Source organism: Pseudorasbora parva, chromosome 22, assembly GCF_024679245.1.
Source record: "Pseudorasbora parva isolate DD20220531a chromosome 22, ASM2467924v1, whole genome shotgun sequence".
NCBI classification, from domain to species: domain Eukaryota; kingdom Metazoa; phylum Chordata; class Actinopteri; order Cypriniformes; family Gobionidae; genus Pseudorasbora; species Pseudorasbora parva.
Genome location: NC_090193.1, coordinates 3,067,120 through 3,094,449, shown reverse-complemented (window position 1 = coordinate 3,094,449; position 27,330 = coordinate 3,067,120). Strand labels below are relative to the sequence as shown.

The window sequence follows — 27,330 nt, the reverse complement described above, 5'->3', positions numbered from 1 at the left end:
CGAGCCACACAGCGGGCTTCTTCCCGGCAGTCAAAGCGGCATTACGTCGTGAAAGTGCGGAAGGGCGTGAGGGTTTAGGGTGCCATTTGGGACAGGGCCTAAGATGTCGTCGTCTGAGACAGCAGAGTGACTAGTGCTCTGTAGAGAGTTTGTCCCTTTAGGGCTAGCGTAGAAACATTGCGGCACAAAATGGCAACTTCACTGTAGGGACGCGTGGTGTGTGTAGACAGAAACGGCTCATTCTAAGGTAATAGTAATACAAACATAACGGTTCATTATGTAAGGCCTTTATACGCCACTGAAAACATAGTTATGTATATTATGTTACATTTCTGTCAATTTATCCTCAAATATATTACACACTGCACCTTTAACAGGGTATATGATATGCACATTTTTAAAGATGTATTTCTTTAGTTTTATCATTAATACAATATTAAAAGGGTATCAACTAAACATTGACTTAATATTATCAATAATAAACAAAAATTGATTTGATTGATTGAACAATCGGATCCCCAAGGTACATTTTTCACGCTCTACGACCACGTAGCCAATGACGCCATCCCGTCCCTCGTGTTAGCACAGATGACAGGAAAGGTTTACTGTCACGGAAGTGACGTTAGGCTCGTGTGCTGTACTCGGAAGTGAACTGCAATGAAGAGAGAAGGACAGTGAAAGCTGTTAAAGATAGGTGAGAAAACAAGCTGAGCTGCTTCAAGCTCATATTACACCTGAGAGCAACTTTGCTGCCCGTACACTGTTGTTTTAGTGCCGTAGGACAGCACAGCTAGCTGTAGCTGTTCTTCAGTTAGCATGCCTGCTAAAGCAAAACAGCATCGTAAATTAAGAGATTAAACAATCATAAAGATTATTAAACACACATTCACGAAAACACGAGCATCGTGTGGTTTACCTCAGTCGACGGCAGGTGAGGAGTCGATACTCGCGCACTTTATCAGCACAGAGAGTTCAGTAAGTTCCAGACATGTTTACATTTCATTCTCTGCTGCGGCTGTCATGGATCTGACATGTTTTAATTGCTCTGAAAACCCTTGTTAAAAGGCCACGATACAACTGATGGTAATGTAATTTTAACTGTGTAACTTTAGTGTGTAAATTTAGATCAGCACAATAACAGTGATATGTGTTTTGTTGTCAAGTTAGCTCGCAAAATATTTAGTAATGGTACAAAGTGGGAATCTTTTATATTTGAGCATATTTGAGCAAGACTTTTAAAGGGATAGTTCATCCAGAAATGAACATCACTCCATGTTTTACTCCCCATCAAGCCATTCTATGTGTATATGACATTCTTCTTTCAGATGAATACAATCAGAAACATTAAAATATGTCTTGGTTCCAAGCTTTATAATGACAGTGAATAGCTGTTTCTGTTTTGAACTCCATAAAAGTGCATCTATCCATCATATAACTGCTCCACACAGCTCCGGGGTGTTAATAAAGTCCTTCAGAAGGGATTCGGTTTTGGTGTAAGAAAAATATATGTATTTAAAACTTTACAAGCTGCTAACTGTCGTACGCGTGTTACAGAGGGACTGGTGTTTCAGCGTATAATGTTGGGCGCAGGCGTTGCGCAAGTTCTGGTGATGAACGCTGAAGCTCAGACGATGAAGCAAAACAAAACTTGGTTCTCGCGAGAACTAGCATATTCTCACCGGAGCGTCATACGCCAGTCTCTCGCGAACGACCGTTGACGGACGTTAGAGATTACAGTTTGTAAAGTTTTAAATATGGATATTTTTCTTACTCAACCGCATTAAACCCCTGGAGCTGTGTGAAGCACTTTTATAATGTGTGGATGCACTTTCACTGCCAATCACTGCCATTATAAAGCTTGGATAAGCCAGGACATTTTTTAATATAATGGCTTGTTCACACCGGGACGATTATCACATGCGTTTATCGCTGACTTTTATGCCTCGTTACTGAACAATGTGAGTGTGCACCGATGTGCAAAACGGCAGCCCGTAAAAGTGTTTTTTTATTTTAATTTTGGTTTGATGTACTGTGTTAAAAACTGGCCGACCAATGAGATCGGCGCTTTTGTTCATGTGCCAAGGGCTGTTGAAGTTACAGTAAAACACGACATTTATACCTCTTTATTCGATGACGAAGAGGAAGTAAGTTGATGTAGAAGATGTAACGAAGCAAGATGAATGTAGAGCTGCTGGTCTCTTTGGTGTCTGAACAAAAATAACTTCATGACAAACTTCACAGCGACTGCGGGAAGGGAATTACAGATCAAATAGGATTCAATGGTGAGTTTCCATCTAATTGTATTTGATCTGACATCAAATAAAAAACGCCATCTACTTTCAGAGTGAATTTGCACGTTCACTTAGAGTAAAGTAAATCGCGTTGAGTAAATCGTATGACCACAAAGACCATGTGTGCATGAGCTTAACACCGATCGCTAATTGAACTCGTTGTGAATACGCAGGCCACAAGAATGAATTAGGTGAGGTTTTTTTTAATCACTTTTACTCGGCACATGCTAGCTGACAACATAGGATTCCATTCATTATGCTAAGCTAAGCTAGCGGTGACCCTGCCAAACTAAAACAATGCATTTGCCCACATGTCTAAATGTAGAAAAGAAGTTGAATAAGCCCTATTTCTTTTTCTTTTTTCTTCTTTTTTCTTTATTTATTTATTTATTTTTATTATGCAAACAGAGAAGTACAATATTTACAAAAGAGAAGTTAGATGCAAAATACAAAGGCCAACAAAACAACATGCCAGTACGGTGTGTGTGTGTGTGTGTGTGTGTGTGTGTGTGTGTGTGTGTGTGTGTGTGTGTGTGTGTGTGTGTGTGTGTGTGTGTGTAACTGTGAGTGTAACTGGTGTGGGAGTGTTAATGTTTGAATAAAGGATCATGTAGGGAAGTACAACAGACATAACCAAAAAATATATGTGTATAAATAAGGAAAATAAAATGGGGTATGAAGAAGGTGACAACAGCAATAGTAATAGCAATATTAATAACAATAACAATAATAATGATAAATCCAATTAATTAGAAATGACAACTAGTAATAATAGTATTAGTAGTAGTAGTAATGACCTATTAATAAGCCCTATTTCTAAAAACGGTGGAGTGTTCCTTTAACACATATTGTATTCGTGTAAAAGAAGATGCATATATGTCATATACACCTAGGATGGCTTGAGGGGGGGTAAAACAAGGGGTAATGTTCCTTTTTGAGTGAACTAGCCCTTAAAGAATCTTCCATTGACCAAAAATATATGTATTCCACAAATCTCAATACACAGATGTGCTCAAATTTGTTGGTACCCCTCCACAAATAAACGAAGAATGCACAATTTTCTCTGAAATAACTTGAAACGGACTAAAGTAATTGGCATCCAACATTGTTTATTCCATATTTAATAGAATCAGACTTTGCTGTTGGTTTTTTATTCAACATATTGTAAAACAAATGAAAATGGAATGGACATAAAATGATGGGACCCCTAACCAAATATTTTGTTGCACCACCTTTAGAGGCAATCACTGCAATCAAAAGTTTTCTGTAGCTCTCAATGAGACCCCTGCACCTGTTAACAGGTAGTTTGGCCCACTCTTCCTGGTCAAACTGCTCCAGCTGTCTCCGGTTTGATGGCAGCCTTCTCCAGACTGCAAGTTTCAGCTCTTTCCATAGATGTTCATTAGGATTCAGATCAGGACTCATAGAAGGCCACTTCAGATTAGTCCAATGTTTTGTTCTTATCCATTCTTGGGTGATTTTTAATTTGAATATCGCATTATTCATCAAGATATATTGCATAACGCATTTGTCTTTAATTTCGCACAGCCGAGCCTCCATCAGGGCTTAAGGAATGAAAGTCAAGTAACACATGGGAGCGTTTTAATGAAGTAGTTTAACAGGACGAATCATTTGTTGGGTAGCCTGTCTGTAATGGCTGTGAAGCGCTCGATGTACATGGTAAATGGTAAATGGACTGCATTTATATAGCGCTTTTATCCAAAGCGCTTTACATTTTTGCCTCACATTCACCCATTCATACACCGACGGCGATGTCAGCCATGTAAGGCTGGGGTTAGGTATCTTGCTCATGGACACTTCGACACTTGGTCAGGTGGAACCGGGGATTGAACCAGCAACCTTCTGGTTTGTAGACAACCTACATGAACCACTGAGCCACTGCCGCCCATGAGTTACTGCCATGTACATGACAATAAATTAATAAAGCCTATAAAACTACAGTGGAGAAAAATGCGAAAGTCGTTGTGTGTGTGTGTGTACATGCGCGCGTGTGTTAAAATGTTAAGAGGGGCATAGATTTAAGTTGGTGTTTCAGTTCTACACAGGCAATAATCTTTACGTACTGTCTTCATGAGAAAAATACAAGAAGCTAAAAATGAAATTAAACTCCATATAATTGCATGTGAACGATTAAAACGCGTTTATTCTTTTGTGGCTCTTGAAAAAAGTGCCTGACTTTTTCCCTTATAGGAGCCAATGGCTCCTTAATTTACGTTTTTGTCTGGAGCCCTGTCCATGTTTCACTTTTTCACCGTGTTCTTTTCTTTGAAAGCTTGATTTTTTTTTTTTCATCTGTGAACATAGAGCTGACATTACTTGCCAAAAAGGTCCAGTTTTGACTCATCGGTCCAAAGGATATTCTCCAAGAAGGATTGTGGCTTGTCAATATGCATTTTAGCAAATTCCAGTCTAGCTTTATGTTTATCTTTCAAAAGTGGAGTCCTCCTGGGTGGTCTTCCATGGAGCCTATTTTTGCTCAAAATGCAACGGATGATGCGATCAGAAACTGATGTACCTTCACCTTGGAGTTCGTATCTCTTTGACAGTTATCCTGGGTTCTTTTTCTACAATTCGCACTATCCTTCTGTTCAATCTGGGGCTAATTTTCCTCTTTCGGCCACGTCCAGGGAGGTTGGCTACAGTTCCATGGACCTTAAAGGGTTAGTTCACCCATAAATGAGACTGTGATGTTTATCTGCTGACCCCCAGGGCGTCCGAGATGTAGTTGTGTTTGTTTCTTCAGTAGAACACAAATGAAGATTGTTAACTCAACCGTTGCTCGTATAATGCATGTCCATGGGGGGACAGTAAAAACACAGACATACGAATCCATATTAAACCCTGTGGCTCGTGGCGACACTTGTTGTCATAAGACACAAAATGATGGTTTTTGCAAGAAACACAACTGTAATTATTTTTTTACCTCATATCAGATGAATCTCATCTAGTGTTCCCCAGCACCATTACTTCCGCCGAAGAAGGTCATAAAACCGGCGTGATCATATATAGATTTATATTCCTCATCAGCGGATCGGTCGAATGAGGCATCTATTTTTTTCTATTTGAAGAGCGGAGAATAGTGTTTGCCGTCTACTCTAGTTGAAGCAAATACACTGTTTTAAATATCCCGTGAATAACGCCTCATCTTTTGTATCATGATATTTTTGAGATTTCAACAAGAAAACCGAGCACCCATATAGCTACCATAGACGTTATATCCTGTAATTGTTCTTGATGAAAACGTAATGCGATGCACGTGACCATAGCTATATAAAGTCTCAACTTTGACGACCAACAGAGACGATGTAAATTTGTAGTTTTATCATCTCCAACAACCTTATTTTGTTCCTACCTGACTTATCTCAAGTTTCAAATTAAATGTGAATACTACTTTTAATATAATATCTGGTTTTATATGCATACTGTGAAAACAAGACTTAATATTTCATGTAATGTTTCTAACTGAAGTGTCTTGATTTATGAATCTTTAGATATTTGTGCTGGAAAAATCACTTTCTGCAGTGTGATGAGAAGGAGCAGTAGAAGTTATTTCCTTATTGTAGTGGTTCTAAACAAAACCATTCAAGTTTGTTTTTAGTAAAATTAATTAAAAAGTGACCGATATCTCAAACTCTGAAGTGTTTCTCCTTAAACATCTACATTTAGAGATCACACTGATGTTGTTCCCTTCATTTTATTCCTTACATTTCTGTTGCTTGATCTTAAATTTACCTTTCTGAAATATACAGAAACCTAGTTATATTCATGTCTACTATTTACTCTTATTTTGCTCTTCTCGTTTGCAGGGGTTCAGAATGCTGCTGTGATTTGGAAATGTCCATCTCTGATCGTCTGCAATGCTGGACATGCTGAAGACCTCATATTGTGTTTCATTCGTGAATATGAGACAGCTGTTAAATACAATGCATGCATGTCTAAGTCTGCTGCCACCCTGAAGCTCATGATGGATACTTCCATGTCTGTCTTAAGCGTGAGGGAGTGACCCTGTGGATATCTGAGCAAGATGGAAGAAGACATGGCCATACGTTTGGATACAGTAGAGGAAAGTGAGGACTGTGGGCCGCCTATCGTTTTTCTGGCCAGTTCGTGTCACGGAAATGACAGTCATATGATTCCGCCTCAGGGGTCTGAGTGTGAACATGAGGCGTTCGATGATTTTGATTGTGAATTCCCTGATGAAGACTTTGATTTGGAAGTAGACGAGAATGAAGAACAAAATACCACAACTAAGGTGGAAGATGCTGAAAAGGAGAAATGTGAACGAGAAGGGAAAAATGAATTGGAGAATGATTTGAGAGGCAACGGAGACTCTAGATCCCGCAATGCTGGAACCGGGAGGAAAGGAAAGTCCAAGAAGAGCGGTTTGGCACAGGGGCCTTGTGATCAAACGCCATCGTGGACATCTTCCACATCTCATAAATCCTTCCTGGCATCCTCCGGGCCCAGCAGACACAAGCAGGTGAAGCGGCGGAGCCAGCATCTGCACAATCACAGCCGCGCACGGAGGAAAAACGGGATGCAGCTGGTCATGGTGTGTCGGGATTTCCTGGCAGAATTTGTCAGTCCCTGGTGCATATCCTGCATCCATATGGTGGTCGAACTCATCATCTCCTTGACCCACCGCTGTGGAGTCGCGGTCGAATCGTCTGGATTTGCACTATATGACTTTGGATCGCGCATGCTCTGCAAGGTCACGGATGTTCCCGGCTTGACTCGAGATTTGAGGCGGATGCTAGACTGGAGCTGGTGTTCAGCTGTAGCTTTAATAGAAGGTGTCGGCAGGACTTTACGTTGGGCTCGACACGCTGCTCTTTCCAGTTTGAGATTTATTTGTGCCGCGCTAAGCGCGGGCTCTCAGGTGATGCGGTGTGTCGTGGGAAGGCTGGCGGGAGAGCGAGGCAGAAAATGGTGGCTTGTCCTCCAAAGCAGCAGGGTTTGGAGGAAAGTGTCGGATCTGACCGTGAGGATTCACGGGTGTTTCTTTAAACAAGCCGCCATGAATGAAAGCTCAAATCCAGAGTCTCCCAACAGGGGCGCAGACAAGTGGCAACCTGGAGAAGAGCTGCAGAGACTTCTGGCACTCGCCAAGGTAGTAATCTAGCTTTAATCAGTGTTCAGACCAATGCCAATTCTATTGTATACCCCTTCCCCTTCCCCCTTGAAACAGAGTGGCAAGGCAGAGGAGGGAAAATATTCCCATAAGAAATGGGACACCACTACTACACCATTACATCATGTCTTCATACCCTGTTTCTAGTGTCCTGTAACCAGAGGTGGACAAAGTACACAACTCTATTACTTGAGTAGTAAAAGTACTACTGGCCAAATATTACTCTGTTACAAGTTAACTTAATTTAAGTGAAAGTACAGAAGTATTTGTTTTTAAAAGTACTTAAGTAACAAAAGTAATTTCCTGTTTTATGTCAACACATTGTTTTATTATTGTTGCCTTGTTGTTTAATTGCACATCCCTTCATGGTTTAAGCCAGTCAGTGATGCTCCATCTGTCGTGCTACCATACGACTACCTGCTGTCCCTTTAACGCTGTATGCACAGATCCTATACACTGATACACATCCGATATTTTCCTAACTTTACTATTCTCTTTCTCCCAGATGTTTACATTTTTAAAATGTTTATAAGTTGGGATGCACGATATTATCGGCACGACATCGGAATCGGCCGATAAACGCTTAAAATATAAAAATCGGCATCGGTCGATATGAAAACATTATGCCGATATGCCTTGCCGATATGAAAACGTGTTGATATGCGCCTGTAATAACTCACGTGTGCAAGGAGTGCTACAGCGATGAGACCATGTCAGCACTGCAGTCATTCTTCAAGTGAAAACAAGAAAATACATTGCATGTACAGTGATTTATATTGACTGTTTTTAAATGCTGCCTTGAATTTCTGAATGCACGTACAGAAGGACGTGACCGTCAGCAGCAGATTTGCCACGTTTTCACAACAAAACTAGCCCAAAACAAGCCCAATCGCGTCTCCCCACTCTCTAGCGCGTGCGGCAGCCTCCACAGCAGCAGAAGCTCCTCCAGGTCCTAGTGCCCTCCCGCTATACCGCTATATATTTATACATGTAGTGGGTGCGCTGTTGTTACACTAATACAATGAAAAGTAGAATACACAAATAAATTGAAGTTACTTCTTGTTCAGAATAAACAAATCAGTAATGATGTCATAAATCACAAGCATGACACTTGTAAATTAAATACTTTTATATACAGTGTATTAATCTGTAATACAATTTTATGAAATGGATGATGAAAAATAATCAAAGGAGCTCTACAATAATTGTAGAATTAAAAGACAGCATCAATGGATGTCATGCCACCCCCACTTCATGTGCACAAACGTTAAATCCAAAAATACAATATTTAGGTTACAGCTGCATCTGGGGTGAAAAATTACTGACTTTATTATTGTTATTTTCAGAGCTTTTAATGTACTCTTATCATAAAAAGAACTTTATTAAAATTTATTTATCTTCAACAAGAATCCTTTTATTAAGGAGACCTCAGAAATCTGAAACCAGAATGAAAAAAAAATAGTTTTTGCTCAAAATGGTGTTGTTTCCAAACAAAGGGAAAAAATAAACATATATCGGCACCGGTATCGGCATCGGCCAAAATGAGCTGAAAAATATCGGCATATCGGATATCGGCAAAAATCCAATATCGTGCATCCCTATTTATAAGACATGCATCAAGTGTACGCCAAATTAACTCCTCTTGAAACTTCTAAAAACTGAAACATACTTTAAAAATATGGCTATGGGTAACACACACTGGCCCTCATTTATCAATCTTGCGTAGAAACGGGCGTATATGTTGGTGTAAGATTATGCTTACACTCCTCTCACCGCCTGATTTATGAAGCTGTGCGCACCTCTGCAATCCAGGTGTACGCAATACCTGCCCTTGATAAATGCGGCGGCTGAAAACGATCGTCATTAGAATAACACGCCCCTATATATTCAAGTCTCCGCCTCCCCCACGCCCTCATTTTACGCCATGGACACACGGAAGATGGCAAAGAAGCGAAACTTCTCCGACGTGGAGATCGGGCGCATCTCAGTCATCTCACTAGTCCACTAGTCAGGGCACTGATTAGGACATAAGTCAATGGGCTGACTCCCTGATCAGTGCCCTGAATAGTGGACTAGTGAGATGATTGAGACGCGCCCGATCTCCACGTCGGAGAAGTTTCGCTTCTTTGCCGTCTTCTGTTTGTCCATGGCGTAAAATGAGGGCGTGGGGAGGCGGAGACTTGAATATATAGGGGCGTGTTATTCTAATGACGCGCCCATCGAGACCATCACCAGGGAAGTGAGAAAAAAAAAACGAAATTGTTTTATTTGAGAGTTTAAAGAGTGGGAATAAAGGCGTCCACAAAAATAAAATATGGACCCAAATAACGAGTACTGTTAATAGTGTGGGGGTTATGAAGCGCACTCCAGCAGTTTAAATAGCTGTTCGATGATAAATTACCATCACAAGGCATTATTTTACAGCACGTTTTGAAACAATTAGCATTTAATTTCGTATCACGGCACATGTATCGGGGTGTACGACAGTGATGATGATGTGATGTGGAGTAAGATTCATTCACATTAATAATTACATGACAATTTGTAAGATTCTTCTTCTTATTATTATGATTATTATTCTTAACGACGCTTGTTATTTAGAAGAAGAATGTCGATATTATTGATTTTATTATTATTTAAAAGAAGAAGGTCATTTTTATTATTTTGTCAGTCTGAATTATTTTAGTCCCAGTCAGTGCGCAGCTGCCGGGCCAGACGGGCCTGAAACGTCAGATAAAGCGCACAGGCTCGCGACTGGAGGAATACATGCCTACAAATCAAACGCTTTGGTAAAGTCACACAAATTAAACATTGACGTTCATGTTGCACAAAAATAAACACTGAATGTTGTTGGTGTGGTTTTTAACAGTGGGTCATATAGCATATCTTGTCAGTGAGTTTTGTGGTGTTAGGAATTGCTTTTCTGCACATTTCCCCACTAACTCCAACGTGCGTACACCACCTCCTGAGCTGGCGTAGGTTTTGAGCGTGTGTGTGTGTGTGTGTGCGTACACCACCTCCTGAGCTGGCGTAGGTTTTGAGCGTGTGTGTGTGTGTGTGTGCGTACACCACCTCCTGAGCTGGCGTAGGATTTGAGCGTGTGTGGGCGTACACCACCTCCTGAGCTGGCGTAGGTTTTGAGCGTGTGTGTGTGTGTGTGTGCGTACACCACCTCCTGAGCTGGCGTAGGATTTGAGCGTGCCGTACGCCAACGTCCATATTGATAAATCTCAAAGTCACCGTGGGTTTGGGTGTACGCAAGGTGTACGCTGGAAATTTGGTGTACGCACTTTTGATAAATGAGGGCCACTGTGCAGAGGAACCATCTTCTTCCTTCTTCGTTCATCATCGGAACACAGTTTAAGATATTTTATATTTTAGTCCGAGAGCATAATGCAGTCAATGCCCACTTCACTGTCCATGTCCAGAAAGCTGATAAAAACATCATCAAAGTAGTCCATATGTGACATCAGTTGGTTGATTAGTCTCTTGAAGCATCGAAAATACATTTTGGTCCAAAAATATCATAAACTACGACTTTATTCAGCATTGTCTTCTCATCCATGTGCCTCCAAAAAGAATCAAACGGTTCATGAATCAGTGAATCGATCAATGATTCGGGTCGCCAATATCACGTGATTTCAGTAGTTTGACGCAAACCGAAGTCTGAATCTTTTTTCAGATTTAGATTAATGAAACCCAATAACAGGTTTCTTTCACCATTTTGTGTGTGTTTGTGTGTTTGTCAGGGGTGGACAAAGTACACAACTTCATTACTTGAGTAAAAGTAACAGTACTACTGGTCAAATATTACTCCGTTACAAGTGAAAGTTGAAAAAAAAACGATTTTTACTTAAGTAAAAGTACATTAGTAGTTGTTTTCAAAACTACTTAAGTATCAAAAGTACATTTATTTTTTATGTCAGCGCATTATTTTATTGTTGTTGTATAAATGTAAAGTATGTCATCATGGTTTAAGCCAGTCAGTGATGCTCCATCTGACATACTAGCATACGACTAACTTAAACTAATTTACACTTCTATAAAAGTTACAAAGCTCTACAAAGCTGCTGTCGCTTTAAGGCCGAATGCACGGATCCAATACACTGATACACATCTGATATTCTCCCAACTGTTCATATTAACTTAAGACATAATCAACTTTGTTTATGTGAATACTTGCCAAAATGAACATTTTGACATCCGTCGTCTTACATTTTGCTATAAACTGATCAGTGTTCAAAAATTGCTGGGAAATCATTGAACTTCAGGAGACTCTACAAGAGTAGCTTGACAAGGCAGACCCACATCAGGATGTTTGGTCTGGAAACTCACCATTGACAGCTCAATCCGAGGGGCGGATAAATGGCTGTCTTTCAAACTCCCTCTGCACGCAACTGAATAGCGCTACAACCAGCCAGATCAACGTGAAGCAGAGCTAGTAGATTAAACTTTCGCCGTATCCGGTCGGCTAAACTCCGAACGCATCTTCCGTTTTTAAGAATGACTTCAGTGCCGTTCTTTTCTCAGAGAAAAGCTTAACTCCTAGTCTTCCAGAGTCGCGGTCAAAACTGATTTGAAAGACCGCCGTTCACCAGCCTCTGTGTTTACTAGAAGCACGCAAACACAACTCGGCCGTCATTATGTTAAGCCCCGCCCACCCACTCTATACACGATGTGATTGGCCTGACCAGAGTTTGTTTTTTACAGCTCAGAAGGGTATTGAGAGTTGCTAGACGACACTCACGGCAGATTAGATTTGCTGCCACTAGGGTGCGTCTAGATTTCTAGGCTACTACAAGAGTGATTCCTGAAAGACTTTCTGCAAAAACACAAACCCCAAAAAATCATCCACTGACTTTCAAAGCTGCTACAGAAATGGCTTTCGACTTTGATAGAAATGTAGTGGATTAAAAAATACGATATTTGTCTTTCAGATGTAGTAAAGTAAAAGTTAGTAAAGTACAGATACTCAAAAAGTGTACTTAAGTACAGTACTCAAGTAAATGTACTTAGTTACTGTCCACCTCTTGTGTGTGTGTGTGTGTGTCGGTTAACTTTGTTTTTGTTAACTGTAAAATATATTAAAATCTATATATTAGTTAATATAATGTGTCAAATGTTCTTAGTCTTTCATTCCTGTAATAAGGCATCCCAGACAGAAGCTACAATAGTGTACTTTAAATTTAATTAAATACAGTTTGTGTAACCAAATAATAACTGGAGTGGAAATTGGACACACGGCGTCACTTATTTATCAACAAGCACAAATACACTGGGACTCTTATTTTGAAATTTCTGCTTTATTATTGCATGAGCTCATTCAAATTCAGACGAGGAGATAAAATATGCATTCTTACAACCGTATATACATGCTACAATATAAACATTGCCATAATTGATCAGCATTAGTTCATAACTTCATAAGCAATTGCTTGGCATAAATGTGTGTGAGCCTGAAAACTCAACAGCGCCACCTTCAGGCTTTGAAACGTGAAATTGCTCACATTTATTTAATGAAATCATAGCCTTTTGAAGTTTGATATTCAGGCAGTATCGCAATTTATGTTTTTCCATCCCTAAAGTATAAGATGCCTTAATGAGGCGTTTAAGAAAACTGATCCGTAGGAATTTCGTACGCCTCCATTTTTAGTCGTAATGAGAGTTAAATGGTCGCACTGTCGAGCCCGGTTACACAAGGATGAGTTTGGGCTTTCATTGAATCCAGTTTCCAACTTAAATGGTATATATATATATATATATATGTATATGTGTATATATATATATATATATATATGTATATATATATGTATGTATTTGTAAATATAAAGCCTAATCATTCAGTAAGCACTTGAAGTATCCATGTGTCGCTTAGTGATTTGATGTTTTAACCGTATTATCAATTGCTGCTCTGGTTCAGATCCCTGAAGAGGAGTTGGACCCATTTAATGTTCTTGGAGTGGATATTCATGCCACTGAGTCTGAACTCAAGAGAGCTTACAGGCAGCTGGCAGTACAGGTGAGATGAATGCTCTGAAACCTATGTTATATGGGTTTTATGTATTTGTCAAGGTTTAATGGATTGTTTGCATACAGGTCCATCCAGACAAAAACAAGCACCCAGGCGCTGGCGAGGCCTTCAAGGTTTTACGAGCAGCGTGGGACATCGTCAGTAACCCAGAGACACGGCGAGAGTATGAACTGTGAGTCCTTTTAGAAAACAACCACTAAATTGGTTCACAGAATTGCCACAAAAGAGCTATAATGCTTTTTCTGCATCTTCATCTATTGTGTAATGTTGCTATTTGAGCATGAAAAAGCTCTGCAAAGTTCCAGGTCTTCTCTATATCAGTGTTTCTGAACTCCTGAAACGCCTCCATTATAGTCGTGAGTTTTCTTCTAGGAACCAACACGTCACAAATTGCCCGACCGGACAAGTATCCTGATTAAAACGTCAATAACAAAAAATTACTTGGGAATCACCAAAATTCTGATTTAGTGTAAGTGGCAATCGATAGTGGATAATGATAATAATGTATAAAGTATAATGCACTGACGGTTAGAGCTGGGCGATATGGCCAAAAAATCATATCTCTGTATTTTTTGGATAAATGCCGATACACAGTGTATATCCCTGTATTTTATTTGGATAAATAAATAATTGTATTTCTCATCCTGTCCAATGATGTACTAAAAACAATGTTGATATTGAAGGCTATAAACAAATACAGTGAATGTAATTCAGGCAATGCAATATATTATGAGCAAATTGGGGGTTTACAATCTAAAAACAAAGAATAATTTTGTTTTTAAATTCACTTAACTAAAAATGAAAATGAAAACAAAAGCATATTAGCCTATATTTATATATTACCTCATTATAATGGTCACTTTCATAAAAATATACTTGTAGGTTTACAATTCCACATATGGCACATTTATTTTCCAACAACAAATATTTTAGCAGTATGTATTTAGTCAGAATTATTGCGTTCCTTTCCAATTGCGCTCCGTCTCATTGGTGCTGGGGTGTAATGATATATCACGATATAAAAATATGACGATATGTATCATTGATGAATATGATTCGCGATATAGTTGTTTTATCCAAGGCTCAACTTGCTGTAGAAGGCCTATTTATATGGTATAATTCACCCAAACAAACCACAAATGTAACTCTGTCATCATGTACTCACCATCATGTCGTTTTTCATTTAACTTCCAAACACAAATGAAGATATTCTTTATGAAACCTGAGGGATTTATGTCCCTCCATTATTAAAGTCCATTCCTCTCAAACTTAAAAGATGCAAAGAATGTCATAAAGGCATGTAAAAATAACTAATCGAGTGTCTAATCCAAATCTTGTTTAGTCTTCAAGTTTTCTGAAGAGACACAATGGCTTTATGTGATGAATATATTTAACACGACGCACATACTGTAGTAAACACGGACGCTCAGATGAGCGGTCATTCTGACGAGCTTTCTTGTGATTAGAGCTTCTTGGCGGATTGCACTGATCATCTGAAGTGCGTGCGCTGCCGGAACGGCGCTCCTCAGTGAGAGCGCAAACACCATTTAAAGCACAAAATTAAAAAAAAGAATTAAAAAAACTCTTTATTTTGGCTTAGAATATCGAGATACATATCGAACCGTGACACAAGTGTATCGTTACGCCCGTTTCACACATACTCCGTCTGCAGTCCGTGTGCGGTGCGTATTTTTTTCCGTACCCATGTTAACGGATGACAGCTTTCACACTGCACACGGATGCGGCCCATCAGTCCGTTCCAGGTCTGCAGTGCACGGATCGTTTTCGTACCGAGTCTATTTTTTGCTGCGCTGCGTTGCTGCATTAAAGTGATAGAACATCGTTCGCATTAAAATAAACATGTACTGACGCGAAAATCTAGTAATTTCACCACAGATGCATATAATTTAAAATATACTCTTGTTTCAAAGTCAACACATGGCTTTTTTTTCTCAAGTAAAGCAACAAAACGACACCTTACCTGGCATTTAGGTTAAAAAAAATGCCATAATGGAGAGCACTCGTACTTTCTTGGAGGTGAAAAGCAAAGTTCTTTGTGACCTGCAGGATTTCTTTTAAAAGGGTGTAAAAACGAAAGAAAAGACGAGAGTCGGCTGTTTTTGAATAGACTATTGTAAGTTTCTAATTTAAAATGTTTGTGATTTAAGGCTATAAACTATGTTTAAATGTTTTGCCACTTGTGTGAGCTAAATCTAAAGTATATAAATATGAATAAATGAATTTAATAAAATGTTGTTTAAATGTAGTAGGCTACGTAACCTGACTTCTATTAAAGATTAAACAAAGAGTACTGGAATTCTGACGAGGCATGTTCAGTAAAAACTTTTGGATTTTAAATAAAAAATAATGAATCAATGCTGTGTTTGTGGTGTGCAACAGCGGATTAGTTGCGGACTGCAAACGCAGCATATGTGAAAGCACTACAGGGTGTGGGGCTCCTGCAACGCAACACGCAACGCAATGCAACACGCACCGCACACGCGCTGCAGACGGAGTATGTGTGAAACGGGCGTTACACCCCTAATTGCCGCACATGCACGTGGCGGCGCTCGTTCCCGGAAGCCTGAAGTTTAGCAGAGATTTACTTTTAGAAGGCTCGTTCTCTCTGGAGAGCAAAATGGACATATTTCCAGGACTTTCTAACACTGAGGAAAGCACCACATTTCAAACCTATTAAACAGCGTGAGAATTTATCTGTCAGTCAGCACAAGTAGCCTATCTCTCAGCATCTGACAAGGCAAGTTGTTTCAAACTATACGTGTTAACTAAATCTAACTATATCCAGTTATTTTGAAGCCCTTAATATAAAGCATGTCATGTTGTTGAGGACAAATTGTATCATGGACTTTCCCTGCATCAGCTCATTCTGCATACTCCGCTATATTTTTCAGATGCGTTTGCATCAATCTGCTGTATATCGATATAAACGGTATTGCCTCATTCCATATCGTCTCTTAAAAATATATCGATAGATTGTACAAACTCGAGATACCGCCCAGCCCTACTGATGGTTACAAGGTTGCGCTGTTTCCTCTCGAGGAGAAATTAAAACACATGAGCGCCGCTCCCTCAGAGAAACTCAGGAACATACTGCAGTAAAAATTACAAATGTGGAGTTTTTATATTTATAACATATGATACAGTTAAGTAATATCACACGAGCTAGAGTGCTGTTTTCCTGAATACTATCATAACTGACAATGTGACACTGATTTCATATGACAGTTACATAAACAACTAATTAACATTAAGTCACTTACATTTTAGATGCAATGTTGACATGGGCGTCGGAACCATTGTCCCACCCCGTTCTTCGTGTGTTTTTGAAGCTTTGATTATGTTTACAGTGTGCAATATAACATGAGTTCATGTTTCACGTGTAAAAAAACACAGTATTTTTCACACAATTGACTTATCTGTATACCGCTGTTTCCTCTGTCCTAAAAACGGCCTGATGATTTCCTTGTTCTATGAAGTCCCTCCTTCAGAAACACGTAACGAGTTCTGATTGGGCCAGCGCTTCCCGTGTTGTGATTGGACAGCAGCTTAGCGCACTTTGCCCGGAAAGGTCCAGCCTCTTACCATAACGGGGAGATGCAAGCGCTGAATGCTCGCTCTTCTCCACGTGGGAGAGCAACGAGACCACGCCCCCTATTCTGCGTGTTCTTGCGGGCGGAGCTATAGTCAACACACTGTTCTAGTGACGTCATTACAGCAGGAAGTGCAGCGGTGTAGTCCAAACCGGCCGCTCGCTGTAGGCTTTGAAAGGGAACTTCTGTTAAATAAAATATCTCGCTTGGCATTGAACTTTGAGCTTTATAATTTTACAGGTATTATTTATGCTCCAACAGCAACATTACACACTAACTAAAGTTTGAAAGATGGGATCGTGAAGAACGGGACCTTAAAGAACAATGATATTGGACCCGCTCACTTTTCTCTTTAATTGAGCGCTTCTCTGTTAAACTGATCAATATCAGTATCGTGTTATAAATATAAAAACTCCACATTTCTCTGTGTGAGCGGCACTCATTTGTTGTGATTTCTCCTCGAGAGGCTGCACGAGCGTCAACAGCACAACCTTGTTACCGTCAGTTCATTATATATATACCAGAATCATTCTTGCATTTTGGTAATCCGCTAGTTTTTTTTTGTTTTTGGCGTTTTAATCAGCTTGTCCGGTCGGGCAAGTGTAATTCTTTCACATCCCTTCAAAAAAAAAAATCCATTTATGTCGAACCCTGCCAAAATATTGTTTCATGGGAGGATCTGTTGTATTGCCTTTTCGTTCATGCTAAATTTTGAGTGATGTGATTCTGATGAGAATTTAACGAGAGTTAGACATGACGTGTACACGTTTCTTTGATAATACCACAAATGTCTTGTTTTTGGGCTGTCTGCAGGAAGCGTATGGCAGCTACAGAGCTTTCAAAATCCATGAACGAGTTCCTGACCAAACTCCAGGACGACCTGAAAGAAGCCATGAACACAATGATGTGCACTAAATGTGAGGGCAAGCACAAGTGCGTATGACTGACATTGTCATCTGAGTCCTGTCCTTTCTTACAAGCGTCTGTTATCTTCTGTGTTTCTATGTTCATCTGAGCATGGTCTTTTCCACAGGCGCTTTGAGATGGACCGTGAGCCGGGCGAGGCCCGATTCTGTGCTGAATGTAATAAATGGCACAGTGCCGAGGAGGGAGACCTGTGGGCTGAATCGAGTATGCTGGGACTTCGCATCACGTTCTTCGCCTTCATGGATGGCAAAGTCTTTGACATCACTGGTAGTTTATTGGCGTCTTCACTGGGCGCGTTTACAAGCATGTTCTTAAGCCGATTATGCCTAATAAGCCGACAATGAACATGGTCATGTAAACGCGATTACCCGTTTTCTTTTCTCGGAGTAAGCTCATAAACGTAAGCATAAACCGTATGCTTACGTAAGCATAAACCGGTCGACACAGGGAGTTTTTTGCCTCTTACCCTGATTTTGCGCTGCATGTAAACGCATTAACCTGCTTTCTGTCGGCTTATTGAAGAGCACGTGATGATCGGTGACAAAAACGCAAACTCAGAGCAGATTTAAACGCATCCAGACAGAACGAGCTAGTGTTTTACATGAATTAAGGACATATATCACAAACGCAGACTCTTTTAAGACCCAGAGCATTGTAAAGATGTGTTCTCATCTCAGTCAGCAGAAGTAGAAGAGGTTCAGTCTAAACGCTGCATCTGGAGCTGATGAGGGATAATATGAGCCGTGAATCTCCAGCTGACACGCTTTATTAACATCACAACTGACGGAACATTTGGAAAACTCAAGAGTCAGATACGGACATTATTTTCGGTTTATTAATAAAGTCATGTAAACGCGGTTTACTTGCGTAGTCAGTTTACTGGTTTGCATGTAAACGGGGAAAATTGGTTATTTCAATAAGCTGATATTTGTGAGTTATCAGCTTACTGGTGTGCATGTAAACGTGCTTACTGTCAGATATCTGTATGGTGTTCATATGTTGAGATCTCTGAGCTGCATGTCCCCATGTCCTCACAGAGTGGGCAGGCTGTCAGCGGATAAGCATCTCTCCAGACACTCATCGCGTGCCATATCATATCTCTTTCGGCTCTAAAGGTAGCAGCGGAGCCAGCCGCCACAGGTAACCACTCTTGACTTTCTTAAAGGTGCACTATGTAGTATTTTTGCAGTAAAATATCCAAAAACCACTAGGCCAGTGTTATATATTTTGTTCAGTTGAGCTCTTACAATATCTCAAATGTTTCCAACTATTTGTAAATTGTGAGAGAATTTCTATTTTACTCAATGAGCCGGGACTTGTGTGGGTGTCACCTTTTAATTACATCATATCTGCGTTACTCTCGGTTTCCGTTATTTATCGGATTTATTTTTCCGCTTTACTCTTAGCAGTGTGAACAAGTGTCACAGCAGCCGCTGAGCGAACGCATAGAGTAACGTCATTACATAATTCTCAACACACTCAGATGTGTCTAATGTGATCAACAGAGCTGCTTTACCTCATACTCATAACTGGAGAAGAGGAAATGGCGAGTGTGGCATAATAAAAGTCCCGCTGCTCACGAGGAGTGTGTTGTTCATCTCCCTAACAATCGCTACAGTGGCCTTGCTCAGCTCCATAACACTTGGTCCTGCTCTGTTTCACACTACAGTAACGTTAATAATCACCAGAGGTGGGACAAAGTCATTGTTATGCAAGTCACAAGTAAGTCTCAAGTCTTTGCCCTCGAGTCCCGAGTCAAGTCGAGTCAAAGATGAAGCAAGTCTCGAGTCGAGTCAGAAGTCAAAGCCAACAAGTCTCAAGTCGAGTCCAAAGTCCTACCATTTTAGTTTCGAGTCACTTCAAGTCATCTTACCACAGAAATAAAATTATACAAATCATGTATGTCTGTAAGATTTGTATTTATTTAAATTTATATATAAATTTCAACAGCATATTGCACTAGAACAATGCACAGCAGCTTCAGTCCTGTACTGTACTGACCTCATATTGCAAAACAGTTCAACTTTCAAATAGATATGGGTCCTTTTAGCCTAAACTTAGAGCCATTATGGGAATATTGTTTAGCTTATTTTTGGTTTCATTTGGTTTACTTTAATAATTTAATTTATTCAATTATTTTGTTTTGCTATACTTTTTATGCCAGCTTGCCATGGCCCCCCTAGCATCCCTTCGCGGCACCCAGGGGTCCCTGTCCCCACTTTGAAAAGCACTGCTATAAAGCATATGACTTCAGTTTCTTGAGGGAAAGGGCTTTCTTATAACTTTTGAAGCAGTGAAAATATTCTTAATATTGCATACACTGAAACTGAAATATTATCGTATACCGTAGTGTCTAATAGACAATGAATATTAACACAACAACACTGATATGAGTAAAGAAAAGTTTCAAATACAACATGTGAGGCTATAAGGGATTTTCTGACATCTGTTTCATATTCTTCTCAGGTATGAAGAATACAGAGGGGTGGGGGGCCCAAAACAAGCCCAATATTATTATATTATTTATTATCATCAGTATAATTTATGATCAATAATTTATCAATAAGTGAGCCTGCAACATATTAAATTGTAATCTCTTGGTGTTTAAATAGCAAATACAGATGGGATTTTACAAAATTCTTCAAGTTGCAATAAAGACTGTGAACAGAAGAGGTTTGGAGATGGAAAAAGAGAAAAAGTGACGTGAAAGAATATGGTAACTCCAGTCGGAGTTATTGCAAACATATTAGGAGCAGTGGTGAACATGCACACTATAAACAGTAAAAAGGATAAGCCCTGCATCTCAATGTGCAATGTTTCCTCTCCATCTCTGTACATCTCTGCTGGTTGCATTGTTTGTAAAAAATAAAAATAAAATGTATACGTCTATTTACGTCTACAAACTATCATTACATTTATAACATCGTATCACATGCCTGCACGTTGAACGCGATTTTTCTTCAATGAAGGGAAGGAGGCGGGATGTATGAGGACGAATGACTACAGCACTTGTATCGTTGCACTATGGCTATTAGCTGTGAGAAGACAGTGTCAGGCAATGTATTTGGACAAAACAGCGACCATAAATGTAAAGAAACGAAGTTGCTTGTCATATTTTCCTAACAAGCAACCACATTTTTTCTAATAAGCCCAAAAAAACGTGACCCGCAACTCAAGATTTTTTACCGCGACTTGCCAAAAAAAAAAAGGCCCAAAGTCACGTGTTATAAGCGGACTTGGTAGCTATGGATACTGTCGAATCAAACCAACGCGGGACTACAGTGATTGGATGTCGTGGAGGCAGCGCGCGTGCTCTCTGCATGCATACAGGTGTTTTTTTCACAGATGCAGATACACTGCGCGGCGCGGCCGTGTGAAAGAAAAATTACCCCAGGTTTTCATGGGAAGTAGCAAGTCTTCTCGAGTCATAAGGCTCAAGTCCAAGTGAAGTCACGAGTCATTGATGTTAAAGTCCAAGTCGAGTTGCAAGTCTTTGTACATTTTGTCGAGTCGAGTCCGAAGTCATCAAATTCATGACTCGAGTCTGACTCGAGTCCAAGTCACATGACTCGAGTCCACACCTCTGATAATCACATCCATTGCCTATTCAGTCCTATCCTGATTCTTTTCCACCGGCTTTGAGGTGAAGACCACGTGTCTCGAGATTCTGCGCTCAAACTTGGCGTCAACAAACTACGCCTTTGTTTTGAATAGGCAGCTTTAATGAGAAGTTTGGAATCATAAAACAAATTTCATAATTGCCATAATCGCTACTATTGCCAGACATGTATACAGTCAAATTAAAAATTATTCAGACACCAGATATAATTTTTACTAGTGTGTGCAGGACACTATAGTATAGGGTAGCAAAATAAAGTAAACTCTGACATATTATTCCCAAAAATTCTTCATAAAGTGCCTACCAGTAATAATTTGGAAGCAAATTGATTCAGACATTTTGACCTGAGCATGTTTTGCTGAAGTGTTTTCTCTTTAATTGCTAATGTGACATTTGAACCCCCAAACTGAACAAAATGAAGCATTGCTTTTGGTCATTGGTTGAGCTAAATTGATATTATCTAATTGTGTCCTTATCTCGAACAGCTGATTGGTTGATTGTAGTCCATTACATCCCTTTCTATCCATCTGACATTATCAAGATGATTTTTTTCTGACAGTTTAACTTTAAGTTCTTCTCATATTTTATTTCCATTTTCTAAACTATAGCGAATAAACTGATAATGTGAGAAAGTGTTGAAGGTGTCTGAATGAATTTTGTTTTGACTGTATATTAGATTAGATTAGATAGAAGTTTATTGTCATTACAAATGTACAAGTACACTCTAGAGAAGAAAAAACAAACAAAAGAGCAAATGAGTGAATATGTATGTAAATCGTTTGTTAAACGATTCATTTTAAAGCCACGATGTACAGAACATCACTCCAATATATTCTATAATGCTAAAGAGACTAATTGTCAATAAGCCTAGCAATAAATATTCAACTATCATGTGTCCACCAACGCATTATAGCCAGCTAAAAAAAAAACTGGTGCTCTTCTTAAAACGGCCAGCTGGTGGCGTTTTTCCAGCTGAGATACTTTGGTTACTATGATAGACACAGTGATGAAATACATTACTAAAAATTTTAAATTGTTTGCAGGTGCATTTGAAATGTTTTAACTAATAACCTTGTAATGAATGTAATTTCATTTCTAGCCTTGTTTCTGAGTATGAATTATCATATACAGTAAAAGACTACTGAAGGACTGTATTCTTTCCGCTTGGTTAGTCTCCTCAGACCTAAGAACTTCACATAAGCTTCATTTGATCTCCAAACTGAACTCCTTCCCATAAACTGATCATAGATATTAAGTGCACACAAAAACCATAATCAAAGTACTCATTATTCAAAGTGCAAATAGAGACCTTTTTTTCTACAAGCATGATACAGAGCTAAGAGATGGTTACAACTAGATCGTTTTCATATTGGGAGATATCCGCGTACCTCAGGAAGTCGCTTTCAAACACCGGTAACGTATTAAAATCGCATAAAAATGCACGTTCCCGTTAACTTTCACTTTATATTTCGCGATCGTGCGTATACTCTGTGATTATTGAGCGGCTGTGCTGAACTCGTAGTTTAAAATATAATTCTGGCGCTTCTGCTGCGTAACGAAGCCTCCGCCACGGTCTTGACCACTAACATGTAACCATAGACAGTATAAGAAATGGACACAGCGATCCCATAGACTTCAACGGCGAAAAGTGATGTCAGTATAGGAGCACTCACTTCCTGATGGCTGAGCGAACTGCGCAGGCTCAGACTGAGCTTGAGGACGTAGATGTGACGTGAGCCTCCTGTCTGACAGCTGTAGGTCTTCTAGTAGTTGTGGAAAGTGAAAGCTGAATCATGTTGTTTAAATGTTTTCTCCCGTTGCTTTTGGCTCACTATGGGCTTCTCCCCATTCTTCTCCCTTGACTTTATCAGACTTTATGTCTCCACGTCCCCCCAGACTGTCTCATAGACAGTAAAAGATTGCCTGCGAGCGTCTCCTCAGGTCTATACGGTAATTTCTCAACTGTGCGACAGAGTCGCGTTGGTTATGACGCAATCGTTAGCCTATTTTTACAAAAACAGCTTCTACGGGGCGATAGTGTAAGATACAAGGTAACGGAGCCTTTTATGCATTGTCGTGTTTCTTTAGAAATAAACAATAGACAAATGGAGTCTTTAAACGCCTCAGATGTGAAGTTATTCACTGTCAAAGTGATTCAAAAATGAATGGGAGTCAATGGGATGCTAACAGCAGGTGATGGCTTGGCTAGCAATGGCAGCCCCTATGGGAGGAACGCTTTCAGAGCGCTAGATTACCCCCTTTCATTTAACACACACTCATAACACACGCTCGTCTTCTCGTCGCGTATTCACTGCTGCGAACAGCTCGTTCTAGATGAGCTGATGGAATGGAAGTTATTGTTATGATTATCCACCTGAATTAAACTTTGTATTGCTGTAAAAAGCAAAACTAGAGTGGAGCCGTAATATAAGCTTCACCCTCACACTCCGTCATGAGAATTTGACGAGAGAGCTTTTCACCTTGACGAAAAATCATGGCTTGAGATCTCGTGGCACCCCTAATTAAAGGGGCGGTTCTGTGTTTTTTTCTAGGCTTGGTTGTGTTTATGGGACACAGTATAACATTTTAGTTTATGCATTTGGCAGACGCTTTTATCCAAAGCGACTTGCATTGCATTCAAGGTACACATTTTTACATTATTGTCATTTCTTGCTTTCCCTGAGAATCGAACCCATGACCTTGGCGTTGCTAGCGCCACGCTCAACTAGTTGAGCTACAGGAAAGCCTAGGTGCATAACATTAGGGGTGTCAACAATAATCGATTCGGCGATGCATCGCGATGCGGGGCATGAACGATTCAGCATCGATGCGGCAAAGTGCCATAATCGATTATGTCACTGTTTATTTTCTGGCGGACGATAAAGTTGTGAAGTTTCAAATACTTCCGGTTCCGGGAGAATAACAACAACAACAACAACAAGGAAGAGGCTGAGGCGGAGGGAGATGACCGCGATAGACGGGTTATTAAAAACGCGCTAACGACCCGAGGTGTGTAGGATTGTTCGTATATATTTTTTGCACAATAATAAATTAATCTATAATGAAATACTGCGCAATTCACCTTTATTCCACAAGGTGGCAATGTCTGATACCCAATGATGAAGTGACGTTTCACTAGTTACCTCTGACAGAAAACGAAACAATAATTATAATCTGCAAAACTTGAAATGGCTTAGTGATTTACTTCAGAGAGCAAGTACTAAACACAATCATATGTTAGTGTCACTGTCTCTTGATGATGGATGTGGTCAAGAAGCTGTCAGTGATCAAAATATTGATTTTGAAGACGTTGAAAATGAGTTTGGAGAATATGCTGGAGATGGCGAATATGACGCAGATGCTGAATATACTGGTAAACTCTGACGAGGTCATATGATGATGGTATTAAACATCTGCTCAAACTGAATCCTTCCAAGCTCCAAAAGGTAACGAAATAGGTTTTATTTTATTCTTCTGTAGCTGCTACTCTAAAATCAGGAGTTTTATATATTATCACGACAGGTAGAGGTCTATCCATGTTAAATATAGATCTGGGTCACTAACGACCTGAATATGTAAGAATGTTTGGTGAAACAGTCATGCATTTAAGGGTTAATTGCATTTTATTTAATTACATTTTATTTTATTTAATAACTTTTATGTCAAAGATACAGGAGACACATAGCAGCCAATACAATCTGTTGTTTAAAATCTGCTTGTATTGCTCATGACTGATGAAAAATTTGCTTTGTGTGCAGTAGAATTTTGATGCATCACAATGCATCGTAGAATCGAATTGAATCGAATCGTTACCTGGTGAATCGTAATCGAATCGTGAAGGCAGTGCCAATGCACACCCCTACATAACATGTCTTAATACTTTTTTTTTTTTAAGCTGTATTTTTCTTCTCTTCTCCCTTTATTTGACACCGCTGTCTCCACTGTCCTCTGAACGGCTCGCTTGCTTCCTGCTTCTATGAAGCCCCTCCCTCCGAAAAACGCAATTGTCTTAGATTGGTTAGTTGGCCAAATGTAGTTTCCTGTGTTTTTATTGGCTGAAGTGCCAAGCACAGGTTAAGGCCACGCCCCTTCCCATTACGGGCAGAAGTCACATCTGCTGAGACTAGTGAGGGTTTATGATGTCACCAACCCAGGAAGAAGCTCGTTGTAGTCCAAGCCGGCCATTTTTGTAGGCAATAAACTGTCGTAACTTTAAAAGACAATATCTCCGTTTGCATTGAACTTTCAGCGCTGTAACTTTGCAGATACTGTTTATGCTCAAGCAGCGACATTACACACTAGCTAAAGTTAAAAAAGTCAAATCGCATGCAAACACCCCTTTAAGGACACGTCTCTTATTGTCTTATTGCTATGACTCTGTGTCCTCTAGATCCGCCCCAGATCATGCAGCCAGTGCCAGCTCACCTGCAGACCTGCAGGACTTCTTTAGCCGCTTCTTCCAGGCCGGAGCTCCCAGTGACGCCTCGGCTAATGGAGGCTTCTTCCCAGCGGGAAACCCACCGCCTCATGCCTCTGCAGCCGCTGCAGGGCCTGCAAACATGTTTTCAGGCTCCCCTCCACAAACAGGCTTCTTAAGCCCCGGAGCCCAGCGGGGCGACCCCAGCGAACACTGGACTGAGGGAGGAAAACCCCCCCGCCGGCGCAAGAAGGTTCGCAAGCCATTCCAGCGCTGAGAAAGCGGCTGTCTGTTGCCATGCTGTGACGTGAGACTGGCCAACTACTGGAACCAAACTAGGACAAAATCACTGGCCTCAGCTGAACATTCGGTGTTGGTGCTTTTAGCTTCCGGATACAGAACGAAATGGAGCAAGCGAAGAGAGGCGCAAGAAGAAGAAGATCTGGCTGTTTCATGTTGTTTTGACCACAAGTTTGACATTCTTTTAAGAAACCGAAGGACTCCTGCTCCTCCTCGTAGAGACTCCTGGTGTATCTGAAGAATATTTGACCCGGCGTTAAAGGGTTAGTTCGCCCAAAAATGAAAATTATGTCTCTCCCTAATGTCGTTCCACACCCGTAAGACCTCCGCTCATCTTCACACACAGTTTAAGATATTTTATATTTAGTCCGAGAGCGTATGCAAGTGTATGCACACTATACTGTCCATGTCCAGAAAGGGAATAAAAACATCATCACAGTAGTCCATATGAGACATCAGTGGGTTAATTAGAGTCTCTTGAAGCATCCAAAATACATTTGGGTCCAAAAATAACAAAAACTACGACTTTATTCAGCATTGTCTTCTCTTCTGGGTTTCTTTTCAATCCTTAAACAAAGATTCAAACGGTTATGAATCAGTGAATCGATTCATGATTCGGATCGCGTGTCAAACTGCTGAAATCACGTGACATTGGCTATCCGAATCATTAATTGATTCACTGATTCATAACCGTTTGAATCTTTATTTTAGGAACGCGGAAGCCAATGCTGAATAAAGTCGTAGTTTTTGTTATTTTTGGACCCAAATGTATTTTGGATGCTTCAAGAGACTCTAATTAACCCACTGATGTCTCATATGGACTACTGTGATGATGTTTTTATTCCCTTTCTGGACATGGACAGTATAGTGTGCATACACTTGCATACGCTCTCGGACTAAATATAAAATATCTTAAACTGTGTGTGAAGATGAACGGCGGTCTTACGGGTGAGGAATTAATGACTAAAATTTCATTTTTGGG

The 27,330-nt window shown here is 40.0% G+C and overlaps 1 protein-coding gene across 3 annotated transcripts; it reads left to right on the top strand.

Moving 5' to 3' along the window:
- The first annotated feature begins 581 nt into the window (after positions 1-581).
- Positions 582-26,740, top strand: dnajc14 (DnaJ (Hsp40) homolog, subfamily C, member 14). Of its 3 annotated transcripts, none has more exons than XM_067431715.1 (8): positions 582-694; positions 6,119-7,422; positions 13,364-13,462; positions 13,540-13,646; positions 17,899-18,018; positions 18,119-18,279; positions 19,050-19,152; positions 26,022-26,740. In XM_067431715.1, the coding sequence occupies exons 2-8, from the start codon at positions 6,337-6,339 to the stop codon at positions 26,323-26,325; spliced, it is 1,980 nt and encodes a 659-aa protein (XP_067287816.1). In that variant the 5' UTR covers positions 582-694; positions 6,119-6,336; the 3' UTR covers positions 26,326-26,740. The 3 variants fall into 3 exon arrangements, with proteins under 3 accessions (XP_067287816.1, XP_067287818.1, XP_067287817.1); XM_067431717.1 differs by lacking the exon at positions 582-694 and adding an exon at positions 703-931; XM_067431716.1 differs by lacking the exon at positions 582-694 and adding an exon at positions 703-975.
- Positions 26,741-27,330: the final 590 nt, after the last annotated feature.